Raw genomic sequence first — 23,354 nt, 5'->3', positions numbered from 1 at the left:
GCCTTTTCCTGTTGGCTGCTCCACTTTTGTTTTGAATTCTAACAAAGCTTGTTTCCTGTTACTTATAATCTGGATTTTTAAGCAAGGTAAAATGCCTGCTTGCTTTTTGAATGTAATTGGAACAATCCTTGTGTGTATGTGTAGTGCAGGAGCTTGCATTTTTTTAAAAAGAGGAACAAGGTTGGAGAAGTGTGAACTATAGAGGCAGGAGGTTAAATGAGGCCACCCTCTTCTGGAAGAAAAAGGAATGTGGGTAGAGCTATCCCTCACACATAAACAGAGCAAATTACTACATGCCAGCCTAGATATTTACCTGGTGAGATGCCTGCTCAAGGAGGGATAGGTAATTGCTTGCTTTCGTGGTTGCATTTTGACTTGAGCAGGTCAGGCTCCCTCTTGTTTCTGCTACTTCCCACTATCTTAGTTGTTGAGCCAAGTTTGATCTGGGTTTTAGTTTGGCAATCTCTCTCTTGATATCCTTAAAAGGATAGGTCCCTAAAGGAAAGGTTTTCTGGCACTCTCCACCAGGGGGCTTTTCATACTCAGTTGGCTTACAGTGCTTTGATTGTAAGAAGCTTCATGTTGTTTTCTCCTGCAACTCCCATTTCGTCTTCCCTCTCCTTCCTTTTTGATCTGGCATCTGCCTGAGCTTTTGCTCAGTGCTTGCATTTGTTGCGCGAAACTCCTTGGCAATCAAAGAACTTTGCTTCCTTCCGTTCCAGTGGTGCATCCCTCCTTTGAGCTTGGAACAGCCAGCCTTGGGCATGTGCAAGAGGAATGTGTTCTGCAGCCTCATGTGCATAAAGTGGTACATGCCTTTTTGAGTGCAGCCCACTTGTTGTCTTTGGTTGGATAAGGAACTGGGAGCAATGAGACTGTGGAGCTGATGACTTGTGGCGAACCTTGACAGAACAGGGGCTAGGCTGGGGCAGAGAACCTTCTTAAGCCTGAGGGCCACATTCTCTTCTAGGCAAAGTTCCAAGGGCCATAGGCCGCTGGTGGGCAGGGCCAGGAGCAAAAACAACAATTCCCTCCTACATCTCTTCTCTGTTCTCCCATCAAGGCTTGCAAGGTCACAGCCACATCATACATGTAAAACACTCTTGCACCCCTTTTGCAAGAGTCATGCCTGGGTCACATCCTGCTTTGGACTGCTGCAACGTTGTGGGGCTGCATTGGATCATTTGGAAACTGCAGCTAATGCAGGATGCTGACGCCAGGAGCTTGTGACATGAGGCATGGGGCTCCTTTGTTTAATCTGCACTCGTTCAAGCCCAGTTCAGGGAATTTAAAGTAATAGCTGATTCTGCTTACCCTGGGAGATCTGCTGGATGGTGTGTGTGTTTCTGTTCCACCTCCCTCCTCTATTGAAGCATAGTTCAGAAGGGTGAGAAATACATCTCTAGCTTCCTCCCTTTGACATTTTGCAAGCTGCTGAAGACCACATTGTTCAGGCGGGCCTTTGGTTTGAATTAGCTCCTGCCGAATTGCCTTTTATGCGGTCCTATCAACCGCTATATTCATTACTCTCTGTGTGTATGTGCACACACAATCTATTGTTTATTTCCACTGTTTAAAAATACCACAATGAATTGAATGCTGCTCCCTTAGGAGCTTTTTCAAGGTTTTTTCAAAGCAAAGTAATTGAGAAACATTCAATCTCCCACCGCAGTAAACACTGAATGTGCAGAGAGAGAATATCTCCTGGGCTTGTGGGGCATCTAGCTCCTAGCAATGTCTTTTGTGGCTGCTGGAGAAGCCAATATGATTTCTACCAAAGTGCATGCACGCTGTAGGTACCCGCTGCGCATTAAGGTTCTCCGGAAGAGTGTAGGTGGCAGGTGTGCTGCTCTTCCTGTCCTAGACCAAGCAGCAGAAGCTGTTCTGGGGGTGGGGTGGCAGGAAACTTGTGGTTGGCACTGTTGAATTAAGGCGCCTCTGCTGCCTGAGCCTGCAGGAAATAGTGTTGTTGTAAGGTGAATGCAAACCATGCATGCAAAGCCTCCACACTGCGGTACCAATTTGTGATCTGTGCTCTCTGCATAGACAAAAGCTGCTGACGGGATAGAAAAGTGTTCACTCTCTTTTCCCATACGACTGCAAGGGCTATGAAGTGGTGGAAATGAAGAGAGCACATCCTGGCTCTACTTTTCCTGGGCAAGGAAACAGCTGCCAAGTTTTATTGAGCACCCTCTGTACATCTTCTATATTACACACACACCCCTGCCGTCGTCCTCCCGGGATGTAGGTGGTGTGGAAGTGTGCTTTACTTTTCTTTAAACTCCTCTATCAGCTGCAGTGGACTATCCTTTACAATCAGGAGTCCTTAATCCAGTTGTACAAGCCCAGATGAGGAGCAAACACACAGGAATCTGCTACAGTACATAGCATAGGCCCTGAAAGCCTTGTGAATAAGGTGGCACAACCATTGATAGCTGTCCAAAGTACTTGATTTGGTGCATTTTATATCTCCCTCTTCTCCACCCCAAATTTAAGCAGAACAGACACTACTAGCATGAGAAACAAATTTGGTTAATAATTCTGGCTTTCTTCCCAATGAGAGATGCTTATCAGTGCAATGGGGAAGTTCTGCTTAAGCCTGATAATGGTTGGAAGTACCCAAAAGAGGTAAATAGTTGATTCTTTGCATCAGGTGCTAAGTATAGCTTTGCAGTGTTTTCTCTGTGCAGGGTGAAGAGCAGAGGCAGGAAACATCTCTCCGCCACCCCCAAAGTGCACACACAGGGCCACCGCTTGCAAAGTTTCATTTTCCTCCAGGCTACATGCAGTGCAGCAGAGCAAAGAGCACTCCACTCCTGACGATGGTAAGAAAGAGGGTAGACCCAACAGGGCTGGAGAAGATGGATTTGGAAGGGTGGCATGTGTGTGAGAGAGTGTGTACGTGTGTGAGAGCAAGAAGCGGCAAAGTTGCACAACCCTACTGGACTTGAGACAGTAGTGGCCAAGACTCTTAGAAACCAGAATGTTTCCTTATTGTGAATAGCTGGTTAAGCTTTGAGCCTCTCACTGGGCTCTTTCCATTTGCTGTTCTTTGGCTTCTGCAAGGAGGTGCCAGGCTCTCTTTTCTCCAGGAGAAGTTGAGCAGGCAGGGCTACTAAGGCAGATAAGGAAGAATAAGAGAGGGGGTTGGCAAAGGCTGATTAGATGCTGCCCATTGCCATCCCTGGTTGGCCAGAGGGACTCCACTTTGTGCTCTCTCTCCTGCCACTGGCAGGGGAGTGGGAATGCAGTGGCCATCCTGTTGCTGCTCTATAATTTGTTTTGCTACAGTGGAGGAGAAGGTACTCCCTTGGGCATTTTCTTAAGTGAAAAGGCTGCACGGAAAATCGTAAAATAATTCAAGAGATGCCTTGAGGTGCCGCATTCTCTCCCTCCCTGCGTGTAAGACCACTTGGAAGCGGCAAAAGCTCTTAAAAGGTATCAATGGTGCCCGGTTTCCCTTTTGCTGTGATGAAAGCCCAGGACCTGCAGCACTGGAATGGCGTCTCTTTCATTGCTTATAGTCCTTTGTTCTGTGTTCCCTCCTTATTCCACTGGGCAGTTTTGATAAGGCGCACTACTCTGGCATGTTGGCTTCTTGGACACTTCTGTTTCCTTTGATGTCCTGCCTTAACTCTTAAAGTTCTTCTGTTCCATCAGATGACATTTCTGCTTTTGGGCTAGAGAACGCCAAGGTTAAGCTATGCTCTGATGCTGGCCTCTTTAATGGCCTTTGCGAGTAGTTGAAAACTGGGTTTTTTGCTGCCTTCAATCCTTTGTTGGTAAAGCTGCTTCCTTTAATATGGGATGGTGCAAAGGTCTTTTCTGCTGCAGTAGATAGCAGTGATAGGAAATCTGTTGCTCACAAGGTATTATTGAACTCCAACTCCCATTAGCCTCAGCCAGCATGGCTAATGGTCAGGGACTATAGAAACATAGACTTATACTGAGTCAGGCCATTGGTCCATCTAGTTCAGTATTGTCTACACCAGGGTTTCCCAAACTTGGATCTCCAGCTGTTTTTGGACTACAACTCCCATCATCCCTAGCTAGCAGGACCAGTAGTCATGGATGGTGGGAATTGTAGTCCAAAAACAGCTGGAGACCCGAGTTTGGCCCTAGAGATTCTAGAACTTGAACCTGGAACCTACAGTATGAAAAGCAGATACTTGCTCTGCCACTGACCTATGGCCTTATGTCAGCTGTGGTCTACCCCCTGCAGGAGAGCCACAAGTTCCCCATCCGTGCTTTGTGTCTTGCTACATTCTTCAGAAATACTGTAGCGTAGGCCCATTGGCTGCCGTTCCAGTTGTTTCAAGGAAGGAGACTGATGTACAGATTCTATAGAAAAAATGGGTCACAGAGAACTGGTCTCCTAATAGCACTCAGTAACTGTTTTAGCATTTTGAAGAAGCATCGGCTTTGTTGTCTTAACAAGCTGATACTACTTAATCATGCTAAAAGTGTGATAAAGGCTAACCCCATGGCCCACCTGTAATACATATGCAAATAGCCTTCTGACAAGGTATCTCCCTTGGAGGGTGGGTGGAGTAGAATTCGGCTTCCATTTAGTGTAGCTCAGGGATGGGATTCTCCAGCTATCATTGGACTCTCATGATTCCTGCCCTTTGGCTATGCTGCCTAGGGCTGATGGGAGTTGGAATCCTGGAGGGCCACTCCCTCCCGATCCCCAAACTAAAATGGAAGCTGATGATAATTTGCTGCAGGGGCTACCCTAGTGGCAATGTCCATCCCATGGCCTCCTTTCTCCCTCACAGGCCTTTCGATGCTCTTGCTCTTAAGTTACTTTCTCTGTGTAAAGGAGCAAGCAACCGGTTGCAAAGGCCTGCAACCTTTAAGAGAAAGCTGTTGCTGCAGCCATTTGCTAATGTTCACGTTGTGCTGCTTGTGGGACTTGATGGTGCCAAATGGCTGCTCTCTTCTAAACATGCAGAGGACAAGTTCTTAGAAGTGAGAGTACCAAGGCTGCAAGGCACACAGGCACATGAGGTGGTATTCAACTAAATACATTAGATTTATGCGGGGCACAGAGAGAGGAGTGGGACAATGCTGTGTCACATGAGAAATCATTGATGGGATAGATCTCTTTCGCACAACTTTGAATACAACCCCGAGGTTTCACTAGTGCACATGCCCACAAAAGGTCTCTAGAAATACCCCCCCCTAAAAAACCCCCTAACATTCACATTTCCTGTGTTTATTGGCTTAGGCTCTCCTTTACTTAGCACACATCCTTAAACATACATTTCATTGGAGGACAGGACTAGACACGCACTCTTTCTTCTGCAAAGGGCTTCCCTGTGACTGGTATTTGTGCTTTTCCCCCGTTGACTGGGGAGGGGGTTGCCTGCACCATTTTATGGTCCTGCATTTTTTAGATGTGGCAGCCATTTTGTGACTGATGCCCATGACACTCCAGATTCCAAATGTGCCTATTGAAAGGGCTGCCAACCATTGGCTCTGGTATAGATGTGAACTTAGTGGATCAGAAAACAGATCCAGCACCCACAGAAAATAGCCTCAAAATGTAAGAAACCTGCCGATAGCTCTATCAAACTCTTGTCTCCTAGCCTAACTTTATTCTACTCTACCACTCCCTAACCAAAAAAAAATCCTGTTAGTAGACTGGAAATCTCCTGTAAAGATACCTTGCTGATTAGTATCATGGAACATGGGGAAAGACTTTGCTGTTCATGTGCTGCTAGAGACTTCTTATCCTGTCCCATTGCCTCAACCTTAGTTTCCTTTGCTGCTGCTTTCTCTGCCTAATGCTACTATTTCTTCTTACTTCACTACTTTCAGGTCACAGAAGACCACAAATATCCAAAGTCCAGGTTAGTTAAAGCTTAGTTATGCAGGCTGTCTCCCAAGATTGATTTGGAATTTCCCTTTCCCTGCATGTTCAGTCCTAATATTCTCCCAGATTACCCTTTCCTTGATAGCATCAGCCTTATATTCAGCGGCCTCGCTTCAGTAACATGGAGGAAAAAGAAAAGAACAGACTTGTCACCCAGACTGTATTCCATTAGCGCCAGTGCAACGCAGAGGTGTGGCTATGCAGCATCCGATTAAACCAAAACTGTTAGCCAAAACTCCCTGCAGTCTGCTTCTACAGCCCACTTCCTTCCATACGTCTAATAGGACATTTGCCATTTGACAAATACACCCTGTAAAATTAGCTGAATCAAGACCTGCCCAAGTTAAATGGACCCCTCACATGCGAAAGGTCCCCGGTTCGTTCTCGGCTGGAACACCATGTTTCCCAACTTAAATGGACCAGCTCTTTCTTGGTTACTACAAAGCTTGATAATTGGCACTGTCTACCTTCATATGCTGGCTTAGCGAAAATATATCTTTTTCTCTCACCTGACATACTGAGCCTCAGGTCATTTGGGGCAGACAGTACAGTATTTGCCAATGGCCGAAGCACCAAACAGAGGTTCTGCCTTCTGAAGCAAAGGTTGAGGTTAAATTGAGGGTGGCTTTGTTTACAGAGCTTTCTAAAGAATCACAGCTTTTATATTTAAAAGTACATGCTTTATCATATCTTCACAATCATAAGCATGAGAAATTCTTGCTGAATTTCCAAAACCACAATAGTCACTGAAGATGACTTCCAAAGACCCTACATAGCTCCTTGTCCCTCCCTAACATAGCAGAGTAAATTATGTAAAAATAGCAGGGGAAATCTGCAAGAAAAATATATGTGCATGCACATTTTCTTAAGCCTGCATAATTTATAGTCAACTTGCTATAAGCTCTTATTGGCTGTAGTTTCTCCTCTGCCACCTGGATATGTCTTTATGACTGTATCAGTGGAGCTTGTGCTAGGAAACAATCACACACACTCTTGCTCCTCTTACATTATAGCGCTTCAGCAAATGTCTAGTGGTCTGCAAGTTGCCACTGATGATGCAAAGCCCCCATGAGCAGATCTACTGCAGCATCCAATAAAATCCCCAAACATCACACAAGGCCAGGAACTCATTTTTTTCAATTTCTTTAATTGCAAGCCCTCCTAGCTGCAGCATGTAGGTTAAAAATATATATATGCAGGCAGTTGCTGGTGAACATTTTAAAAACTAAGACAGCTTCCGAGCAATGGCAGTGCCCTGCTCTTTTCACCATGATCCCTCCTTAACATCTACATCAGAGTCCAACTAACACTGTGCAAGTGGGAGTTTTCAGGGCACGATTCCATGATCCACACAGCCCAGGGAACAGCGCCACAGCTGCAGACAGCAGGCCAATATTCAAGGCTCCTTGTCGTATTAAAATTGCTGGGGCAGGGACTCATCCTGGCTCCTTTTTCTCTGTAGAGGCCCCAGTTCGTCCACACGCTCTCTGCCCTGCTCCTGCTGTTTCCAGGGAAAGCCATGGGAGCAGCTCCAGAGAGAGGGGGCGGCCGCGGCAAGAGCAGCGATGACATCGTCGTGAGTTTCCTGGTCTGCCTGCTGCTGCTGCTGCTCCTCTTGCTGTTCCTGGCGTGGCGTCGGCTGAGCCGCAATTCAGGAGGAAGGTACCACCCCCAGCGCCTGCTGAGGGGCCTGATGCTCCGATGGCAAGGGCTTTGGGGAGGGGAACTCCCCGGAGAGCCACTACAGGGACACCAGGACAAGAAGCTGGGAGACGAAGAGTCCGGGGAGGAGCAACCCATTGATGTGGGGGATGAGAGGGAGCAGCAGCAGCTCCTCCAAGGAGAAGACGAGGAGGAGGAGGAAGAAGAGGAGGAAAAGCAAGAAGCATCCAAGGAGAAGGCTGATCCGGAGCCAGCAGAAGATAAAGCAGTGCAGGAGGCCTCGGAGGAAGAAGGGGCCCCAAAGGCAACAGAGAGCAGCGCAGGGGCTCTCCTGAGTGATCTGCATTCTTTCTCTGGGACAGCGGCCTGGGAGGACCCAGGCAAACAGCTGCATGTCACTGCCCTCTAGAAGCAGCAGGATAGAGGGCACTGAAGCACTCGCTGCAAAGACAGCTACAGACTGAAGGCAGTTCACCGCCCCATCCCATGGACATAGCAAAAGCTGCTTTTGCCCTGTGTTGCCTTTTGACCCCTTCCCGTTTGCACCTAGCTTGCTCGATCGCCTGCCCCGCCAAAAATGCAGCCTGAGTTTCCATTTTGTTTTGAAAGTTTCCTATGACAAATAAAGTAGAGGGGAGATAAGAGACACCGTAGCGGTCTCCTTGTGGACTGAAGCACAGCATGGCTCTCTCCTACCATAACTGTACTACTTGGCAAAGGCCAAGCTTCACGGGCATCGTGGCAGCAGTCCACAGAAACAAGCTGTTAAATCCTTGCCACTTACCAGCCCGTCGTCTGGGCGGGAACTAGACCGCTAGGATTCACTCACAGTCAAGGGTACAGAAAGAGGCACTGCTAGATAGGTAGTAGCCCGGGGGAAAGACTGACCTGGCCACGGCCACTTAGGGAGCAGCATCAGTTTTTGGCACTTGGTGCACACTGGGGAAAGTAGACGGGTGCAGACGTTTCTCGCGAGAGGGTGCAACTCCACCTAGTAGGATTCGCTCAATCCTTTCCACCTGGTCAAAGTTGCGCCCCTTGCTTTACAAGTCCTAAAGCTTTAATTGCCACGGGTCTGGCAGCAGCGAGGAGAGCCAGACTGCATGTCCTAACAGCAAAGTCCTCCCTACCCCCAGTTCACACTCACGCAAAATGCACCGCCAGTAAGATGGCAGTGTACTCAGCCCCGAGGCAGGCGCCCTCTGACCGATCCTTTGTGTGTCTCAGCTTCCCTCTGTTCCCACCACGTTTCACTATATATTTCAAAAGAAAGCACCTCACGTAGGGATCGTTCCCTATGACGGAAAAGCACCAACACCACACCACCCTTTGCAGCTGGGAGGGAAGGTGGCCCCTTGCAGCAGGGGAGAAAAGGTGCTCCCCAAACAGGGCTTGACGTTGCTGTGGCACAGCTCTCTCCACCTCTGAGCCCCCGTCCACCTGGGCAACCAGAGCGCTCCGCCCTGCCAAGGCGGACGGTCCAAGGATCTCACTGCTGCCTCTGCTACCGGGCCCGCCCCCGGCCCTTCTTCTTCTTGGTGCCCGATGGGGTTTTGATGGGCAGCGGAGCGGAGACTTCTGGCACCGGCATGAGCGAGGGCGGCGACAGCTCCATCTGTTCCGTGCTTGTGCTTGGCTTGAAGGCTTCAAAGGGTGAGAACTTCAATGGGCTGCAAAACATGGGCTGGAGTTAAGCCAGTTCCTGACTTCACCACTTACATGCCTCCCTGTCCTCTCCTGCCCCCCATTCCACATAGAGCCATAGGTATCGTAGTGACCAAGGCCCAGGCAGCGCAGCTCACCCTGCTTTTGCCCTAGTCCCATGAGGAATGCACTCTAGCATCTAGGCCACCTTGTGGCTCTCTCTTACCTGACAGGGGTGCGGGGGCTGCTGTTGAGACGGCGGGGAGATCGCAGCTTGGGCTGGAAGGAAAAGCCTTCCTTGATGCTCTCCAACACTGATGGGGCTACGTAGGTGAATCCCTGCAGAAGGAAACAGCTGGTCAACACGGCTACGATCTGGGCCGCTACTGCAGCCTCAGGATTTGGTTTAACTCAGAAGCAGCAGCAGCAGCAGCCCTGCAGCCCCTTTGCTAGGGAAAGGCAAACACTGCTGCATGTCCCTTACCAAGAAGGCCTGGTTGGCGCTCTCGCTGAGGAAGCCATCATCAGGACTATCCACGGGGGTCTGCCGGGTGAAGCGGGTGTCAAACTGGCTGACATCGTCTTCGGATTGCTGCAGGTGGGAAAGGGAGGAAGAGGTGATCAGTATACAATGGTACCTTGGTTCTCAAACAGCTTAGTTGTTGAACAAATTGGCTGCCGAACGCTGCAAACCCGGAAGTAAGTGTTCCGGTTTGCAAATGTTTTTCGGAAGCCGAACGTCCGACGCGGCTTCTGATTGAGTGCAGGAAGCTCCTGCAGCCAATCGGAAGCCGGGCCTTGGTTTTCAAATGGTTTTGGGAGTCCATCGGAAGGGATTAAGTTTGTGAACCATGGTACCACTGTACAGAGAGCAAGAGAACTAGTAGGAGTTCCAGGGAGACACCACACCGCCCTCCTCTGGGCTGATTAGGCAGGGCAAATTGGTACAGGAAGAATGGACTGCAGAGGTACTATAACCTACAACAGCTCAGGGGACCATCTTGAAGTCAAGATCACTCAACATGGATTAATTATCCATTTAGCCATCCTGTTTTTCTTACACTGCATCTTTGATCTCTGCCATCAATTCCATGCATGGTTATGAGGAAACAGAGTCGTCACCCATTTTATCAACTACCTACGCAAACTAAGGGCTGCTATTTTGACCAGGTAACAAAGAACATGTGGTAGTTCTGGTAAACCTTTTTCCAAACCCGGCATCCTCCAGATATTTTGGCTCCAATTCCCATTGTTGCTGACCCTTGGGCCATGCTGGCTAGGGCTTACAGTCCAAAGCATGTGGTGGTCCTCAGGTTTGGGGAGTCTGTTCCACAGGAGCCACACAGTTAACCAACCAAGGTTAGCCACAACTACACTGGAATTGCCCAAGGGGTGAAGCTAAGAAGGACAGAGTGAAATGATCTGATAACGGATCTTTGGATAAATCTGGCACTAGGATCTGGGGGAAACAACACAGCACCTTAGCAGAGCTCCCATGCAGAGGGAGGGAGACATAGAGCACATGGGTTTAACAGGAACCGTGGCTTTTAGCCAGCCAAAGGAAAGGGTGTGTGGCGCAGAATGCAATTACTGTTTCAGTTTCATAAGCTACAACGCAGGATTAAAGTGTTGAGAACCAAGAAGGCCATGGGCTGAAATATGGGCTAGGTGAGAAGAAAGGAGTGGGGTCCTACCAGTGATGGCCGGAAGGGTGGGTCAACTCTCCTAGCCAGCAAGTCATCCCAGTTAATGTGTCGGAAAAATGGGTGTCTCTGAAAGGCAAGGCAGGGAAGTTATTGCTACCCAGAACTATCTGAAGTTCCTGAAACAAAGCAGCCCTCAAAATCCTAAAATTTGAGGCTGCTCTCATAATGCCTGCAGGTGGAAAAATTGCACTCCACAGATTTATAGTTATGCTGTCAGGAAAACTCCCCCCACCCCCACCCCCGCTTCCTTGTCTATCAAGCACAAAAGCCAGAGAAGCAGGATGGCTACAGTGCTCATAGACACCACAGTGGCTACCCATCACTCGAACACCAAACAAAAAGCTGACTTCCTCTTGTAAAATTCCCATTTGTGGTCATTTCAACTTGGCAACAAATGTAGGCTTTTTCAAGTACAGAATTGGGGCCCAATCTGCATGTTTCAGAAAATGAATTAGAGGTACAGCCTTCTAAAGATGGTGCCACTTCAGAATGTGAATACTGGATCAGGGATTGGAGTGTTTCCTGCAAGAACAAAATTTTCCTATCTATAAAAGTTAGCATGTCAAGGAGAAGATTCTTGGCGCCACAGTCCATGGGAGGCTGTACTGCATGCTTTTTTCCTGAATGTAGAGCTCAGTCCTGATTGACTTCAAATTAAATGGGTGACTTGAACAGCAGAACACCATATACAGCTATGGGTGAAAATCAGTGGTCACAAAATTATTGAGAAATGGTGGTGAAAAGGCTAAGCACAGACCACGAAAGTCACATTGTGTGTGCCAGATTTTCCTCCCCTTAACATGGTACTGCTTACACAAATGGTATAGAACGTAACATTGGTTTTCCCAACAAGCTTTCTCCAACAATCTTCTCAGCTACTAAAATTGGCATATAGGTGAATCACCAGGTATCAGTAGTGCAGAATTTTATGAGCTGAGAAGAAGAAAAACCCTTGGGAGGGGATGAAGGGAGAAGAGGACAGGAGCCTGGAAAGGACTTCAGGTTGCTTCTATCTGGCCTATCCTATCCAAAGAACTCAGGACAGATGAACTTAAGAAATGAAAGTACCTCATTGAAATCCTATACCATGAAAAGCTGACTTCTGCAACCTAGATGGTTTCGTTTAAGCACATTTGCAGAAATATACTCTGCTTTAAATCATTATTGGAAGAGGCAAAGAACTATGCAAGCTGCTGAAGATTTGGAAATGCTGCCCAGAGCACAGACCCCCCCTGCTCCACTCCAGAAATTTCACCAGGCAGTGCTTACATATTTTTAAAGGAGAGAAACTTGCCTTTTATAGATTCTTATAAGTATAGATTCTCAGGATTCTGAATGCTTTGCTCAATTCCTGCCACAGTAGGCCTGGAAATGGGCTACACTTTTGTTTGAGTTCACTAACACCACCTCCATCCAGAGCACAGCCTGCCCCTGTCCCCTCGTCCAATTTACCTGCACATCTGCAGCATCGCCTGGCCCGCCCCCGATCCTCTGGCTGGCATGCCTTTTGAGGAACTGGGAAAAGAGAGAGAATGCATGGAAGAAATATTGCTCAGGGAAGCTCAAAGGGCAGAAGCAGACTCTTGAAGCAGATGGGACTCACAAGCATAGCACTTCCACAATAACCTCTGTTTTATTCTACTCAGGACTCTAGAACGCAGGATGAGGTTTGAGTCCACAATTATCAGAACGCTGTTCACATGAACAGGAGTCTACACATCAACTATGGCAGCCTTCCCCTATCTGGCACCTCCAGATCTTATGGACTAGAGTTTCCATAACAGCAAACAACTGGCCATGCTGCCATGTCATCACCACCATCCATGGAGGCACAAGCTTCCACCTGCTTCCCTCCCCAACCCTAGCCAGTACCAGGCACACGGCCTGCCCCTCCTCCCTGCCTCTCGGGGCAATGGAGCACTCGGTGTGAGGGGTGCTGCTGCCCTCCACCCACTACATCCCCATCCATTTCAGCTTGTATGCTCTGCAGCATCAGCGTCTGCACCAAGTACTTCCTGAAGCTGAGAGATAGAGGACAGCTGGCCTCTCCACCATGACCGGTGATTACAGGAAGTGAAGAGGTGGTCACACAGCAGCCAGAGGCAAGAGAAAGGAATGGCAAGCCCCCTCCTCCCGCTTCACCATTTCCAAGCTTAGGAGGAAGATGATCGTCTGCATGGTGGTATGCAAACTATGCACACACATGCACACTCACACACACAAACTTCCCAGTTCTAGCAGCTCTGGGAAGAAGGAAATGGTAGGTCATGTACTGAAAGGTACTGGGCAGTTCTGGTTGATGTCAGCATTGCAGGGGGTTGGACTGGGTAACCCTCAGGATCCCTTCCAACTATACAGATCAACAATTCTGTTCTGGAGAGCCCTTCTGAGCTAGGAACCAAGGAGGGGACAATCACTGGGCTGGTGCTGAACCTCAGGGGTTCCTACCTCCAAAGCTGAGTGTCACATTGAATAGAGACACTCTCCCCTCCCCATCCCTCTCAAGAACCACAAGTGGTTTGGCTGCCAAAGTATGCTGGCCCTGCCTACCCTTACATACCCATAAGTAATGCATTTATTAAAGCATATAAGCAGCATTTGCAAGATGCCCGGGGGAGGAAGGTGTGATAGCAACCTAAGCAACAAGGCAGTCAAAAATGCAATCTGCAGGACCCAGTTCAATGACAGGTGGGCTGGTACCTTCTTGATCAGGTCACGGGCATCGGGGGTCAAGTAGGGTGGAAGCGCCAACTTCCCTTTCAGGATCTTGTCCATGGTCTTTTTGCGGTTTTCAGCTGTAAATGGCGGCTGCAAGGCAGGGACACAGAGGGTTCAGCAGAGGAGGAGGAAGAATCTGCTTGGCAGCTCAAGCAAGTGCAGGTGGCCAGGGTGGGGAAAAGAGAAACAGAGAGGGAAAGGCTAAGGGGGCAGCATGGAAACCAACAGCAAAACATTGGTGCAAACCCTTTGAGAATAGAAGTTGGAGACAATGAAGTTGTGCTAGGCCCCGGAACAGAGACACGAAGACACACAGACAAGGAAGCAGCAGCAGTCCCCCCCCCTTCAAACGCCTTACTAGACAGTACTAGTAGTGAGATGTTGCCATTTCCCCCCCAGAACCTGTTCAGTTGGTTGCTTAGTATCTAAGACCACTGCCAGCTGAGCCAGATACAAGGCTATCTGCAACCCGGCCCATCATTAACCACTGATCTACAATTCCTCCCTCCCTCAGTCACGTGTGGCATCCCTTCTGTCGACACCCCGTGCCCTGTTGCTTCCAACCCCGCCTTCAAACACAGCATGAGCGAGACTTGCCGATCCAGTGAGCATGTCATACATCAGAGCACCGAGGCTCCACCAATCCACTGCTCGGTTGTGGCCGCTGCGCAGCAATATCTCTGGGGCCCTGGAAGGCAAGTGGGGGGGGCGGGGGCAGAGGGAGAAATAATATTGTGATGGTAGTCACCCACATATATTTCCCACCCAAACTGAACCGGAAGAAAGCATGTGCTGATTTCTCAAAAATGCCCAGGAGTCCAAGTCACCTACATGTATTCTATGGTGCCACAAAAGGTGTGGGTGACAGCGCCGTCGTGGATGGACTCCTTACAGAGGCCAAAGTCCGTCAGCTTAATGTGCCCTGCAGAAGAGGAAACCAGGAAAGTGAGTTCCGGTTACTGCCTTGGCAGTAACTTCGAGATTAGGTTATTTTAATGTGCTGCGTGTGGGGATGCCCTTGAGGATAACTCGGAAACTTCAACTGGTCCAAAATGCATTTGCTGGAAACCACAGAAGGGAAGAGTTCTTTTGTTCTTGAAACTTGTGGTGGTTGGGACTCTGATAGAGAACAGGGATGGGGCTCTGTTTTCAAAGGGTGAGGAGTGGATAATAAATTAGCATTATGAGTAATAAATAAACTGAGGGAAAGGAGCATACTGAAACCAAGGTACTCCCCCCATCCACACACACTCCTTTTGCACACTGGGAATGCTGCTGCCTACCCTGGCTGTTTAACATGATGTTCTCAGGCTTGAGATCCCGGTAGATGATGCCACTAGAGTGCAGGTGACCAAGAGCCAGAGTGATCTCACTCAGATAGAAACTGGAAGAAGAGGGGAAAGTACTCAGTCAGCAGCAGGAACACAAGCCACCCAAACAGTTCAGAATGGGCTTGCCATGTCAATATTTGAGGAATCACGGGTCCCAACAACAGCCAGTGCAAACTGCTAACAGAAAGCCTGGTGTCAATCAAAAGGGGAGTGCAATCCACAAAATTCAGTCCATCTGTGGGACTAAAGGACCCAATTGCCAAGAAAGCAGCTGGATGGGAAGTTGCATCTTCCGGTACAGCCAGGAATACCTGTTTGGTGCAGGTAAGTCAAGGTTCCTTTTGGCTTGGGGAAGTGGAAAGAATGTGATGATTTCTGGAATTTTAATGAGCAGGGGCAAGGCACCCAAAATTTACTCTTCATTAAAGACCTACAAGTTCCCAAGAATCCTTTCTGAATGTCATTGAGTCATTTGCTCCAACGTGCCTCAAGAGCATGGTTGAGCAATCCAGTATTTTATGCTGGTGTTTATTGCATTACCTCATGCCCACCCACTTCCAGCAACAGTTAAAGCTCTGGAAGCCCCACAGAAGAATCATCAGGGTTGAGAACAGCTACATGCATTTATAGGGCACTCCTTCCTGTCAGGCCAGAGGGAGGAGCAGCAACATGCCGCTGCACACAAATACAATGACCCTCTTTCATTGGACAACAATGGGGAGAGCTGCCTTATTTGAGAATGCTCGATCTGTTCCTCTTCCCTGGTTGGCAAGTGCTTTTGAATTTCTGTCGCATCTGCATTTATCCCACTGTGCATTTATCTCACCGTGTGCACTATGGATTTTTAAAACAGCAAGCTTGTTTGATGTTACAGTGCACGCAGGAGATAAACCAATGCCGTGGCTGCAGGAGGAGTCATTTCAAGTGAATTTTTGCAGTTGTACCAGGCAAAATTTTCCATGGGGTCATCTTATTATGCAGATGTATGTTCAATGGCCCGCAATGATGTGAGCAAGACCAGTCACAAGGGGTGTTAGCTCAAAATCACTGCCCTGGCTAGCTGACAATTTTGTGTTGCCTGATGCGCTGGACTCTTCCCAGAGGGCTACCAGTCCTTGAATACGGTAGCTGCTCAAGGGTTAAATCCCCAAAGAAACAGCTCTAAGACTGAAGCTGTAATTTTTAATAGGTACTCAAGTCAGAGTAGGTGTGCTCTAAAAAATCCACATAGTAACACAAGTCACTGTGGATGTTCAACTGACAGTGGTGCTTAAAAAGACCAATACAATCTATTTTAGAATAAATCGTTACAGGTGAAGGCAACAAAAATTCATATGAGGGAAAGGACACTGATTAAAGCAGTACTGCTAAACACACAACAGTAAACTATGCTCAGCAGACTGCGATTTATTTCCAAGTAAACACACAGGGGATTGAGTCAGCAATGGAACAAAGGCAAGGCAGGCTGCACCCTATGATGTTTGTCCTGGGAAGACAAACAACAAAATCTCTCTTTTTTTCATGTATCAAGTAAAACCAGATGGTCCAACCTACTACTCGCATGGCAGATTAGTTTAGTAATGTCATCCAGATAGTTCAAAAAAGAGAGACACATTAGAAGACAAGGTTTTTGTTTTGCTTTAAAGAAACCACACCAGGGTCATTTTCCTATATTTATCCTGCATTGTTCAGTGAGCACAAAGCTACTGAATTGTCACCGTTAAGGATCTGGGCCAATTTTCCATCCCATGTTCAAACAATAGATTAGGTTAGGATTTTCAAACAGTCTTGGCTTTGTTTTGTTTTGAAAGGCATATCCATAAAACCCATTCATTCAAACCCTACCTACAGAACTGCTGCAAGTGGTACAGAACAGAGATGGGCCACCTAGGCCCCTCCAGGTGTTGTTGGGCTACAACTCCCACAATCCCTGACCATGTGGGTGGCCACAGATTTCCTACCCCTAACACAAGAGATTATATGGCCAGTGTACGAAGCAGGAGAGAGATCCTGCAGCTAACTCCAGTCCTCCCGACTACCCCCATGCAGTCTAGAGTGGTGCTTGCACTGACCAGGCCGTGTCCTCCAGGAAGATGCCTTCTCGCTCCAGCTGCATGAAAAGCTCCCCACCTAGAAAACACAGGAGGAAGAGAAATCATCAGCTCACATCCCCAAATCCACCTGGAGTTGAAGGGGTTGGCTCCCAGGGAGTTGCACCAAGCCACTGGGACAGTCCCCTTTCCACTGACGGAGGCTGATCTTTGATTCCATACCACTGAGACATTCCAGGATGAGGTAGAGTTTACCACCAGTTTGGAAGGCATAGATGAGGTCCACAATGAAGGGGTGCTTGATGGCCTCCAAGATATTTCTCTCTGCCCTTGTGTGGGCTGTGTCCTTGGCATTACAGGCAATCTTGGCCTGCAGGAGACACCGAGAGAGAATGAAGGTCCCCGCTACGGGATGAAACAGCACACATACCTTTTACTGCAAAGAGACAGGCAGCTTACCTTCTTTAGGACTTTCATGGCAAATATTTTCCCAGCATTTGTGCCCTGCACCTTCCGTACCTGGAATACCTACAGTGGGCACAGAAGCAATAAGCAAGATGAGCAGCCCGTGGCAGACTGAAGAGAGGAGCCTCATGAGGTCCCACCCATTTTCTAGCTTTGCCAGGTATCATTGGCCCTCAGACTCCCCCATCATACATCCAGTCTCTGCAACCTTCATCTCCGGTGTGCTCAACATTTATATAAGAGAATGGCACAGGGAACAAGCAAGACTCATCGCACAGCATGATGGCAAAAATCCAGAATGGATCAGGTATGTCACAGCCCTCAGTACAGAGCCCTGGGTACTCTGCACAAGCCTGCTTCAGAGTAGGCATCTAACGATGCCACTGCCAATGACTCACAGCATTGCGCCCTCTTCCCCAGGGGCTGCTAAAGAACTCAAGGGGCAAAGGGTAGAGCAGCATTTCCCAACCTGGTGCCCTCCAGATATGTTTCGCACTATAATTTTGCATCATTGCAGACTACTGGCCATATTGATTGAGGATGCTGGGCGTTGTAGGCCAAACATCTTGAGAGCACCAGGCTGCAGAAGGCTGGGCTAGAGGGAGGGCAATCCTGTCAAGGACTCAAAAAACCACATATCTGGAAACTAAACAAGAGAGGCCCCAATCCTGTCAACTACACAACTGGAAGCCCAGCTTGCAGCATGAGGGCTGCTTCAACATGATGCAATGATGCATGTGTACATGTCTATGAACTGTGCAACCATGCAGGAAGTCCTTTGGGGAAGGGATGACAGAAGCACCTGTTTTTTGTCATACATCTCCTTGAGATGACTGTGTCAAAGGCCCTTAATAAAGTACAGTTGTACCTTGTTTGTCGAATGGAATCCATTCCGGAAGTCCATTCGACTTCCAAAAACGTTTGACAACCAAGGCACGGCTTCCGATTGGCTGCAGGAGCTTCCTGCACTCAACTGGAAGCCACGGAAGCTGCATTGGATGTTCAGGTTCCAAAGAACGTTCGCAAACTGGAACACTCACTTCCAGGTTTGTGGCGTTTGGGAGCCAAAACATTCGACTAGCAAGGCATTTGGGATCCAAGGTATGACTGTAATGATGGTGATAATGAATAATAACGGGAGATAGATACACAGCCTGCATGTCTGACTCAGCTCCCATCTGACTGCCCAAGGTCAGTCCCCTGTCATAGTCAGATACCACACAGTCGATGAAACTATAGGACAAGGAGAAGTGGGCATGTTATGGTTTCCCAGTCTATTTGCCTTAGCAGGTTCATGGAAAACAAAAGAAAGTCTTAATCAACATGGCATGGTCTTAAAAATAACCTGTATTTTAACTGGTCAACTTTGGCATAAGTCAAACGCTCCCTGCCTCCTACATGCCTCTCTTCCTGTTTCATCCATCTCACTTCCTCCATAAGCCTGAAATTACCTAAGAACCAGATAAACACGAAAAATGATGATCACAAATAAAACTGAGCAGAGTACACAACAAAAAATTTGGAGTCAAATTGCAGGAAAGTACTTACCTTGGGTAAACATAAATTTTAAAGAGGTGTTTAAAGATCACTACTGCCCCCACCTCACAAATTACCCAAGGGAGGGCAACCTAGGAGATAGCTCAGCAAATGGTCATTTGCTGGTGATGGAAGGACAAGCAGGGGCTTCATGGGAAATTGTAAAGATGGCTTCTACTGCCAGTGAGAGGCCACCTGCCAGGTATCCTGGTCTCCAGTTGTTTAGGGTTTAAAAGTCAGCATGGAAACTTTGAATTTGGTTGGTAGCCAATTGGGAGCCAGTGCAGATATTTAAACAGTGGTAGAAAGCTTCACACTAAGTGGTAGAAAGCTTCCTACTAAGCAGCCTGGCAGCTCTTATATAATATTTGTGAATCTTAGGTTGTTTTTACTCTCACTTTCACACTTATTTTTAATATTTGTTTTGAGTTGACTTTTTTTGAAAAAGAACAACTAATTAATAGCAACAAAACAGAAAAACAGATTGGCTTTTTTGTTTTTGTTGCTATTAATTAGTTGTTGTTCTTTTTCAACAACAGGGGACAGGGATATGTACATTACAAAGCGTAACTGCCCTACTTTCCCCACCCTCCCAATGCGCACTACCCCAAAGCACTGCTCACCTTGCCATAGCCACCCTTGCCCAAAACACGTAGCAATTCGAAGCAGTGGGGCCCAATGCGCTCTGGGCCATTGTTGACAATACTCTCAGAGATTTCAATTTCCTCATAATGACCTGGCACCAGTCTATGGACGGGAAAGAAGGACAAGGGAAATAAAGGAACAGCAGAGAAGCTCCTTCAAAGTGAAGTCTGACAGTTAAATATATAAAAAGAGTGAAGAGAACCATTGAAACCACAAATTGTCATATGTGTTCTATAAAGGTACAGGCAGGAACTCCAAGATAGGTTAACTGAAGAAAGTTCACAGAAAGCTAATTTCCCATTTCCTCCTTCCCCCTGCAAAGCCTCACTGAATTAACACAGGGCCTCCCTGAACCATGCGGAATGGAGCATTATTGTAGAGAGGCAGGACCAGGAAATTTACCTCCTGTGAAGTTCCTTAAGTTACATTACCTTAGAACACAAGCAGAGAGTGTTTAGAAATGAAAGAAAACCATTACTCCTCTGGCAATCTGATAGTCTAGATCAGGGGCAGGCCAATTGGATCCTTACCTCCTCCACCCACTGCAGGCCAACTCTGACAGGTGAAGAGACTGTGATTCAAAGGGCTATAAATGCTGACCAGGGGTTACGACAAGCCTCTTTGAAGACAGTTTTCCTCTGCCAAATAGCAGAAGAAAAATGTCTTTTTGCAGATGTGGTTTGAATCCAAATCATGTTTGCAAACAGGAAACTTTAATGAGGCTAGCTCTCGGCACCAAACAGCTGGTGAGGAACTCTCTAGCCCAGGTGATCCCAGTGAGACTTACTTGCAGAGAACGCCATTTGCCAAAGGACAACCCAAAGGGCACTTTTGGCTCCTGATTTGCTCCTTTGCAGCTGTATATTTACCTGCCCCACACCTGATGTCACAAATGGCATCAGGTGTGAAGCAGGTAGTCATGGTTTGGGGTAAATGGCCTCAAAAGCAAAATCAGGACCCTTGCTGAAGTCTAACTAGAGAATTGACTTTCCTGACAGGTGGGAGAGAAACAGCTTTTTCACACTGTGTGAGAACACATTAGTCACATTCTGACTAATCTATACAGCAACTGCTGCTTGCTCACTGGAACAGAACAAAAGTTGAAAACTAAGGCAAACAGAGTAGATAAGGGTTCTCTGATAGCAAAAGGTACTGAAGAGTATGGATACACTGGTCCACACTTTCCTGAAGTCTTGTTACTGTAGCTACAGGCACAAGACTAAGTTCACATACTCAAGATCTCATAAAATTCCTAGATTGTCAGCACTGAACCCACTGCCAAAGAAATATAAGCTATCTCTGATGGCTAAATGGAAGCTCTGTATCCTGTTAAATGTCAGACATTGCTACCATCACCTCCATGCCCTGCTTTGTGAATGCCCTGAAGCATCTGATCTAGCTGGCTGTTTTTTGGAAAAAATATATGCTCAGCTACACAGGCCTTAGTCTCCAATTCAGCAAGGCAATTATATTACCTCCAACATATTCCTTATGAGAGTGGTAAACAGTGGATTGCATTGGCAGTGGAAATCGAGTGGTGGTAGTTTTAATAAATTTTGCATGTAGCATCCTGGTTAGCTTTGCTTCTCCCATCCTATCCCTTTGTTGCCACCCTTCCATCAAAAGGCTGACTGTAAGCTCCTTAGGGCAGGGCCTGTAATTTGACTTACACATTCCTTTGAAGTACCGTCATGTAACAATGACAGCACCATATAACAAAATGACAACATGCCTTTGGGCTTAGGGGAGCCTCTAAGTACTAGATGCCAAGACCATATGATTAGCTGGGACTACAGATGGGCCCCCGGTGACTCACCACGGCAATTCTTGCCAGTCTGCCTATATCTCAGACAAGAAACCTAGTCCAGATAAGCCTGAGAGGCAAGAGGGACAGGGTAAGCTGGTTGTGGTCAAAGAAGCACAGCAAAATCCTCCCAGGGATGCAATGCAGGACTTTGTATTATACTCACTCAGAGCCTGTGTGGCGAAGATCTGGGTCCACCTCCTGAAAAGAGGGGGGGGGGGGAGAGATGGAGAGACAAAGCAGAGGTCAATCAGTACCAGGGGAAATGGAGTGTCCCAGCCAGTGTGGGAGACGTATTAGGCACTAAGGCTGCAAATATGCTCCACTGAAGCTCAGAGGGGCTGCCTTCTCAGTAGACATGCACAGGACCTCACTGATGGGCTGCGATCCTGTACCAACATGCCTTGAAGGAACCCCCCTTGAGCTCTGTGGGGTTTACTTCCGAGTAAGGATCTATACTATTGCGCTCTTACTTACTGTCTTAACTTGCTTCTTCCCTCCCTCCTTTCCACTCCCCAGCCTGCCTTCCTGCCTTCCTTGCTAGGCCCACCCCCTTTTCCCTTCTATCAGTCTCTAACCCGCCTCACCAAGGCCCCCAGTTCAGGCTCCTCCCCGTCGCTCCCCTCCTCCGTTTCCAGGTCGATGTCGAAGACGCCGGCCATAGCAGGGGATCCCCGATTACCCCCGCGGCCTTCCAGGCCCCGCCTCCTTGAGTGTCGTCATCTCCCCAGCGACGCGGGTGTTATCGTCGTCATGGGACCGAGGCTTCCGCCCTTTCTGCGGGAGCGTATCATAGAGAGGCGGGAAAAGAGTGGCCGCACTCGCACCTCACTCCCGGTTTCCTGTTTTAAGGGTGCGGGGGAAGTGATCGTCTCCATTTTACACTGTGAATAAAGAGGGAGAAGTGCAACACCTTCCTGCACGCGCACCCCTTTCTACACACACACAGCCGTTTGTGGTGTGTTGGCAGAAGGGGCTTAACTCTTCCGTTTGTTGCTCCAATTGAAGCACTATAGTCTGTTTTAACCCCACCAAGCATCTCGGGTTGCATTATAGCCAACGCGGGAAGCAGCGTTATACTGAGAAGACCATTGGGTCCAACTAGCTCAGTATTCTGCACACCGACTGGCAGCGCCTCTCCATGGTTTTTGGGTTTTTTAAAATAATTTATATACCGCGCTATACCTGGGGGTCTCAGGGCAGTTCACAGAATAAAATCAAAATATAAAACCGCAAAATACATAATAAAAATAAAAACAACAGACCATCCCTGGGGTGTGCCCCAGCCCTACTGGAGATGTTGAAGATTGAACTTGAGACCTGGAGGGAAAACAGATGCCCTGCCACTGATAATTCAAATAAATTATTATTTATACCCCACCCATCTGGCTTGGTTTTAAAGCCACCCCAGACGTCTTACCTGCTGGGGGAAACCTCAACATGATATTGGATTAACATTTTTCTCTTTCAGAATGTTACAGCTTCCAATCTAGAATAATAAACTTGACCACAACCAGCTTACCCTGCCCTTCTTGCTTCTCAGGCTTGTATTTAGTAAGGCGTATATGCTCCTTAAGGGACACAGGTTTGAATCCCCATGATGGGGTGAGCTCCCATTGTTCTCTCCCTGCTCCTGCCAACCTAGCAGTTAGAAAGCACGTCAAAGTTCAAGTAGATAAATAGGTACCGCTCCAGTGGGAAGGTAAATGGCATTTCCGTGCGCTACTCTGGTTCGCCAGAAGCGGCTTAGTTATGCTGGCCACATGACCTGGAAGCTGTCTGCGGACAAATGTCGGCTCCCTCAGCCAGTAAAGCGAGATGAGCGCCACAACCCCAGAGTTGTCCAGACTCGACTTAACGGTCAGGGGTACCTTTACAGTGGTGCCCCACAAGACGAAATTAATTCGTTCCGCA

At 47.8% G+C, this 23,354-nt stretch overlaps 2 protein-coding genes across 6 annotated transcripts; one reads left to right on the top strand and one right to left on the bottom strand.

Annotated features, from left to right (window-relative positions):
• Positions 1 to 2,679: 2,679 nt before the first annotated feature.
• PTPRCAP (protein tyrosine phosphatase receptor type C associated protein) lies at positions 2,680 to 8,184 on the top strand. Its single transcript, XM_081926296.1, has 2 exons — positions 2,680 to 2,825; positions 7,341 to 8,184. The coding sequence occupies exons 1-2, from the start codon at positions 2,784 to 2,786 to the stop codon at positions 7,947 to 7,949; spliced, it is 651 nt and encodes a 216-aa protein (XP_081782422.1). The 5' UTR covers positions 2,680 to 2,783; the 3' UTR covers positions 7,950 to 8,184.
• Positions 8,185 to 8,359: 175 nt separating this feature from the next.
• Positions 8,360 to 22,180, bottom strand: RPS6KB2 (ribosomal protein S6 kinase B2). Of its 5 annotated transcripts, none has more exons than XM_081926286.1 (15): positions 22,028 to 22,180; positions 21,607 to 21,641; positions 19,615 to 19,738; positions 17,450 to 17,518; positions 17,213 to 17,360; positions 17,012 to 17,069; positions 14,892 to 14,992; positions 14,440 to 14,530; positions 14,206 to 14,296; positions 13,591 to 13,698; positions 12,343 to 12,405; positions 10,879 to 10,956; positions 9,669 to 9,776; positions 9,411 to 9,523; positions 8,360 to 9,210 (listed from the first exon to the last, which is right to left on the bottom strand). In XM_081926286.1, exons 1-15 carry the CDS (start codon positions 22,100 to 22,102, stop codon positions 9,045 to 9,047), a joined length of 1,428 nt encoding a protein of 475 aa, XP_081782412.1. In that variant the 5' UTR covers positions 22,103 to 22,180; the 3' UTR covers positions 8,360 to 9,044. The 5 variants fall into 5 exon arrangements, with proteins under 5 accessions (XP_081782412.1, XP_081782411.1, XP_081782413.1 ...); XM_081926285.1 differs by having other exon boundaries at positions 17,246 to 17,360; positions 22,028 to 22,142; XM_081926287.1 differs by lacking the exon at positions 22,028 to 22,180 and adding an exon at positions 21,918 to 21,991.
• Between the last annotated feature and the right edge of the window lie 1,174 nt (positions 22,181 to 23,354).

The sequence above is a fragment of the Podarcis melisellensis genome, assembly GCF_964234715.1.
Source record: "Podarcis melisellensis genome assembly, chromosome: 1".
In the NCBI taxonomy this organism is placed as follows: domain Eukaryota; kingdom Metazoa; phylum Chordata; class Lepidosauria; order Squamata; family Lacertidae; genus Podarcis; species Podarcis melisellensis.
This window is presented reverse-complemented; position numbering and strand designations above follow the sequence as displayed.

Coding starts and splice junctions, on each gene's coding strand:
- PTPRCAP (XM_081926296.1), top strand. CDS start 2,784: ATGCAGTGCAGCAGAGCAAAGAGCACTCCACTCCTGACGATG. Junction 2,826..7,340: donor GCACTCCACTCCTGACGATG/GTAAGAAAGAGG, acceptor TTTTCTCTGTAG/AGGCCCCAGTTCGTCCACAC.
- RPS6KB2 (XM_081926286.1), bottom strand. CDS start 22,102: ATGGCCGGCGTCTTCGACATCGACCTGGAAACGGAGGAGGGGAGCGAC. Junction 14,993..17,011: donor TTCCTGGAGGACACGGCCTG/GTCAGTGCAAGC, acceptor CTCTTCTTCCAG/TTTCTATCTGAGTGAGATCA. Junction 9,211..9,410: donor AGCCCCCGCACCCCTGTCAG/GTAAGAGAGAGC, acceptor CATGTTTTGCAG/CCCATTGAAGTTCTCACCCT.